General features: G+C 37.4%; 1 protein-coding gene across 3 annotated transcripts; it reads left to right on the top strand.

Moving 5' to 3' along the window:
- Nucleotides 1-305: 305 nt before the first annotated feature.
- On the top strand, nucleotides 306-5,422 carry LOC111498389 (GATA transcription factor 26-like). 3 transcript variants are annotated; one of them, XM_023149614.1, is made up of 9 exons: nucleotides 307-868; nucleotides 1,689-1,751; nucleotides 2,206-2,577; nucleotides 2,955-3,351; nucleotides 3,440-3,512; nucleotides 4,219-4,322; nucleotides 4,433-4,619; nucleotides 4,685-4,748; nucleotides 4,872-5,422. In XM_023149614.1, exons 3-9 carry the CDS (start codon nucleotides 2,373-2,375, stop codon nucleotides 5,165-5,167), a joined length of 1,326 nt encoding a protein of 441 aa, XP_023005382.1. In that variant the 5' UTR covers nucleotides 307-868; nucleotides 1,689-1,751; nucleotides 2,206-2,372; the 3' UTR covers nucleotides 5,168-5,422. The 3 variants fall into 3 exon arrangements, with proteins under 3 accessions (XP_023005380.1, XP_023005382.1, XP_023005379.1); XM_023149612.1 differs by lacking the exon at nucleotides 1,689-1,751 and having other exon boundaries at nucleotides 306-868; XM_023149611.1 differs by lacking the exons at nucleotides 307-868; nucleotides 1,689-1,751 and adding an exon at nucleotides 890-1,407.
- The last annotated feature ends 915 nt before the right edge of the window (nucleotides 5,423-6,337 follow it).

Genomic DNA, 6,337 nt, shown 5'->3' with positions numbered 1-6,337 from the left:
ATTTGTGTGGTGTGCTTGGAAAATAAAGAAAAGACGTGAGGTAGAGAAATTCAGATAGTCAACAAGTACATACACAATAATAATATTCATTTTTTATAATTATAATATTCCTCTACACCTCACTTGCCATTATAAGCTAAAAAAAATTGTTTTTTTTTTTTAATAATTTGAGATTATATAGTGTTTGTAAAATAAATTTGGGTGGAAATTAAAAAAAAAAAAGAAAAAAAAAAAGAAATTTTCAATAACCCACCAAAATTAAATCAAGGAAAGGAAAGTTGAACATTTATTTACTTGATACAATACAACAAGGAAGGAAGAGTCACACACAGACACCCACACCTCTCCCACCATTTCACCTTCCCTTTGCCTTTCTTTTTTTTGTTTTTCCTCTCTTTTTCCTACACCCATTGTGAGATTCTTGCACTGCTCCTTTCTCTTCCACTGGATTGTACAGATTCCCAATTAATAACCCTTTTAATCTCTTCACTTTTGATTGATTTTGGGCTTTTTCTGCTTTGATTTTGCTCTTCTCCTTCTTCTTCTTCTGTTTTCATTCATCTTTGTTGGGGTTTTTCATACTTTTTTAGGCAAAACTCTTCTGGGTCTTTCAGCTATTGCTTGTTTCTGCAAATTCCCCTTTCTGGGTTCTTTGCAGAAAAGGGTTTTGTGCCCTGTAGCCTTGCGTTCATATAAAGGCTTGAAGAACAAACCAATCATTTTTTTCCATTTTTGTGTAATTTTTGTGAATATTTTTGTTTTTTACCCAATTTTTCTTTTGTAATTTGCTTTATCTTGTGGAGAAATTTGTAAAAGGAAGAGAAGGAGATGGGCAAGCAAGGGCCTTGCTATCACTGTGGAGTTACAAGTGAGTTCTTGTTTCTCCAGTTTTGGTTTTCCTTTTTGCCCTGCTCTCTTTGTAAACAAGGGTTTCAAACTTTATTCTAATTTATTGTTTGTTCATTAGACGTTTTGAAAATTGTTTTTACGTGATGTGTATATGTAATTTGGTTATGAAATGATCTTAATCATGAATAAGAACATAAGAAACTCCTTGAATCAGTTATGAAATTCATTAGAATTGTTTCTGATTTTGATATCTAAAACAGCTCCAATCTTAGAAACCCAGTGAGATTTGATGATTTTCCCCTCTCCAAAGAGTTTATAGTGGATGTCTTTTGTCCTGTCCTGCCCTTCCCTTCCCTTCCCTTGATACTCATTTGCTCGTTCTAAACTCTGTCTTAGCTGCAAGTTCTTAGAAATTCGAAGATCATATTGAGTCAATTTCAATCCCCAATGAACCCAAAGATGAAGTTTAGCGTTATGTTATGTTTGAATTAATTTCTGAGTTACATCAAAGAAAACAATCTTTTAGTGAAGCCCACATTGTATCCCCTTGTAATGCTGGTATGTTTGGTTCTGAATTACTTTTAAGCTATCCCTCTTGATTCATGATTAAATAAACTTCAATTTTAAGCATTCACTTGAAAACATGAATGGACTTCTATGCCTTTGTATCACTGGTAGGCTCTCAAGTTGTTAAATATGCACACCCACCCTCCTGGATTGCAGAATTGATTGATATCTATGGCTGTTCTTGTGAATGTTTGAACACATTGATTGATATCTTCCTTAATCAAGTTGCTGCAAGAGCTTGTTCCGATTTTATAGTTGCTGGTTTTTATCAGGCCTGCTTGACTTTTCGAGGTTAGAGAGTGAAATGGCATGAAGAAGACAATAAGGACTGATCGGTAGAGATGCTTCTTTGATCATGTTATTGACTATCGAAATATGTACACGAGGTCATTGACTTGGAAACAAACAAGTTTCGTGAAGGGACGTGAATGACTAGTTCTGATTCTGTCTATTCCACTTAGAGTTTCAGTCGAGCGTTGCGTCATCTTCATTAGAGTTATTAACTTTTGGGTTCTTCGTCCTTCATTTCTATAACCAAGCCTTCCAAGTTTAGTTTCAGTAACTCAATTGAGCTGTGATTTATTTGAGAGGTTTGAATTATGTCATTGTAATGGCCACAAGCCATTTCCATTGTTTGAGAGCTGCACGTTGGCCGTTCTAGCTGACATAGAACTTATTAGTGATTGGGTATCTGTAACTGTCTCCTCGAGTTTAGTTTGTATCGATGTTGCCTTTGTTGCATGAGTTATTTCTTTAGCAATAGATCCTAATATAACAAAATTGAAACAGGCACACCACTCTGGCGCAATGGGCCTCCCGATAAGCCAGTATTGTGCAACGCATGTGGATCTCGATGGAGGACGAAGGGAAGTCTTGCAAACTATACTCCTCTTCATGCTCGGGCAGATCCTGATGAGTACGATGATAAAAGGCTCTCTAGGTTGAAGAACTCGTCCATGTATAAGAACAAAGAAGTGAAACTGCTTAAAAGAAAGCATTATCAAGATCATGAAGTTGTGGTTGGGGTTATCCCTGATCATGCTCAGAGCTTCCACAAGGCAGTGGATGAAGATACAAGTAATAGATCAAGTTCTGGATCAGCCATATCAAATTCCGAGAGCTGTGCACAATTCGGTGGCGCCGATGGAAGTGATCTGACAGGTTGGTCCGCTATACGATTGACATATGAGAATTAAAAATTTGTTCGTGCACAACTAGTTTGTGGGTTTGCTGAAGTTAGAATAGAACTGCAAGAAATATCAAATGGCGTACTTGTGTATTCGATGATCGTGAATAAGTCCAGTAATCTTACGATCATGAGCATAGCTTAATCATTTAGGAATCGAATTCATTTTTTGAAGTTGGAAGTTCAAATTCTCGCCCCAATTGGACGTATATGTGAGCAGTGTTTGTATGACAGCTTTTTGGACCTTATGCTTGCCTTTCTTATGAATACAGCTACTTCATTGACGAACTAACCTAGCATTGTTGTATGTATGGGATATCTCAGTTGTAGCTTATTTCTATTTTTTCGCCAGGACCCTCACAGTCGACAGCTTGGGAGTCGATGGTGCCTTCGAGAAAGAGGACCTGTGTTGATCATCCGAAGTCTACTGCAGTCGAGAAACTCACTAAAGATCTATACACCATTTTACGTGAACAGCAGTCGTACTTCTCTGGATCTTCTGAGGAGGATTTGCTTTTCGAGAGTGAAACTCCAATGGTCTCTGTAGAGATAGGTCATGGAAGCATTCTCATGAGGCATCCAAGTTCCATTGCTCGAGAGGAGGAGTCGGAAGCAAGCTCATTTTCAGTTGATCATAAACATTTCTCTGTAAACGAGGCTTATTCAGAGTCGTCCATCGTTCCTTCTACTCTTGGAATCGGGAGAAAGCACTCTAATGGACAGGCGTTCTTGCAGGAACAAATCAAAAAGTAAGCTTAGGACCAAACTGAATTCAAATATTTTCGAGTATGTAGCTATGAGCGCAAGAACTAATATTTTTCGTGTTTGTAATATCAGGGACAGGCCTCAATTGGAAAAAGTGCAAGCGCTTGGGAATCATAATTCGCCTCTCTGTAATATCGATCTAACTGTAAGTTGCATTCTTATGGTTTTAGCTCGACGTTTGATCGAAAGACAAGTGGCCTAATATATATATCTTTTTAATGTGAAGTTGGAAAGTTGTTCTGAATTATGGTCGAAATGATCATTGAAGAATCCGTTGATTATTATGAAATATATGCATGGATAACGAACCTTAATATTTGGTACATGCATATTTTTAGAGGGGCGGAGAGGCTATGTGATGTAGTTTCGGAAGGTGGTCATGTTCGATGCCCTCCTTGTGGGCGTCGGAGACTCGGCCATTTTGTAGTTAGCTTGTGGGACTCCCTTTTGTTCAACTTGTTTTTTGTATGCCCTTGTACATTCTTTCAACTTTCTCAATTAAAACTCACTTTCTCACCCGCACCCGCACCCGCACCCGCACCCGCACCCGCACCCGCACCCTCACACTCACACTCACACTCACACTCACACTCACACTCACACTCACACGCACACTGCACACTACGCATGCACACTCACACTCACACTCACACTCACTCACACTCACACTCACACTCACACGCACACGCACACGCACACGCACACGCACACGCACACGCACGCGCACGCGCACACTCACACTCACACTCACACGCACGCGCACACGCAGATATATATATTTTTTGCTACATGTATTTGTTGAAATATGGAGCATCTCCATTGTCATAATTCCGCTCCATGTTTGGTAATAGGTCATTCTAAACTTCAGAGAGTTTACGAAGCAATTGACGTGTGAAGATCAACGAGAATTAATGAAGTATTTGCCTTCTGTTGATACTGAAGAGCTTCCAGACAGGTTAATCTTTATACATACTTTTAGGATCTTCCTCCTTGTTGATCAGGAAAAATATTATATCCATGTGAGCACTCATATTGTGGTTATAACCAATATATTCTTTAATGCAGCTTGAATAGCATGTTTGAAAGCCCCCAATTCAAGGAGAATTTGAATTCATTTAAGCAGCTGCTCACTGAAGGAGTCTTTGATTTCTCCTTTCTGGGTGCGAAAAGAGAAGACTGCAAGACGTTGAGTCGACTCGTGTTGTGGGATTTGTCTAAATCAAAATGGGTGGAACAATACGATCGACTTAAGGTACGATCTTATCTTATGGGGAATCATGGTGATCTTGTGATTGACAACTTTTTTATGGGCTGCAGAAATGTTCTACTAGCTTTGTGGATGACAAGAGATTGCTTGATGCTCAAAACAAAAAGTTTTCAGGTTGGTGAATATCTTGCATTTAGTATACGCACGTGCATGCTTCTAATAGCGGAATAGAGTCTTGCATCTTTTTTACATCTCTCGAGAATCGTTAGCGTAACTAAGCTACATCTTCATCTTCAGAAACAAGGATTACAATGATGAGTCCGAGAAGGGTGACGACGAAGACTAGCGTAGAAAGCAAGGAACTCATTGACGACAGTTGTTGCTTTAGTCCAAGAAGTTTATTTGCTTTGCCATCTGATGGAAGTTCCTTCACATTGGAATCTTTACATTTTGATGAGGATAGTTTTGACCAGGATCTCTTGCTCGATGTGAGGTCGAACAGCTCGTTCCCACAAGCGGAACTCCTGAGTTTTGGTGGTGAACAAGCAAGCAATAGTAGTAGTTCGATAAATCTACGACTTATGCATCGTTGAATATTCTAAAGTCTTATAACTTAAAAAAGCGTATTTCTTTTCTTGCTCGATGAAGCTGGAAATGAGAACCGTCTCAATATGGGTTATGGTTGATTTCTCGTGTTTACCCTCGAATCACCGTTATAAACTTGCATCTATAAGGGTCGATTTGGGTAGGTTTTTTTTTCCCTTTCTTTTGTAAATGCTATTGTTGAATGTAATATGACTGTAATAGATGGCTCCCTTCCAAGAAGTTATAAGGTTTAGATTTATGTACACTGGCGGTAAATTTTTACAATAATGTTTTGATTTTCTTTCTAGCTTAAGTTGCACCATTTCATTTTTTTTTTCTTTTTCTTAATTTAATATCATATATTGAATTATAATTTGTTTAAAAAGTTAAAAGTTAAAGTTGTTTATTGAGTTTTTATTGACCCGTCTCGTTCAGTTGGTAGAGCACCAGGCTCTTAATTTTGTTGTGGCCCTTATACGTATTTGCTCTTTCTTGAAAGATATAGTAAGATTCAGATTACCTTTTTTATTGAATATCTCAAGGCAAGAACATTTGTTTGAGATTCGAGCCACTCCACAAAGAAAAAAACTTAGCATTTGGCTTAAAGAAAAAGTAAGAACACTTAGTCCTAATGACAAAAAAAAAAAAATTATTATTTGAGATTCGAATCACTGCATGATCATGTCAAGTTTGAATGATTATAAGCATGCAATCATTTGCAAAGAAACTTAGTCATTTTTTTACTGCTTTTTTTTAAGTCCCTTGTTAAAGATAACTTACGTGGCTTATATAACCTTAAAAGGAAACCCTTGACTGAATGATAGCTTGATTCTTCTTAATGTAAAATTCACATGACTCACAAATTGTTTAAATTGGTCGATTCTCATACTCATATAACTAGTTGCCACATGTCAAAATCACAAAGCATTAATACAATTGCATGCACACAAATAAGTAATTATCATACATATATTACAAAGAGGTGATACAGTTCTCATGCACACAGACATATAATTGCCAACAAAGCCATATTTCTCATGTACATCGATAGTTAATTACTATAATTCCTATGAACACGTATATGGAGTTTTACGTCCCAATATAATTTTCATACACACAAATAGGAAAATTATCCTAAGTTTTCGTACGTACAATAAGATTTCATAATGGTTCAAAAT

The sequence above is a fragment of the Cucurbita maxima genome, unplaced genomic scaffold (genome assembly GCF_002738345.1).
Source record: "Cucurbita maxima cultivar Rimu unplaced genomic scaffold, Cmax_1.0 Cma_Scf00025, whole genome shotgun sequence".
In the NCBI taxonomy this organism is placed as follows: Eukaryota; Viridiplantae; Streptophyta; class Magnoliopsida; order Cucurbitales; family Cucurbitaceae; genus Cucurbita; species Cucurbita maxima.
This window is presented reverse-complemented; position numbering and strand designations above follow the sequence as displayed.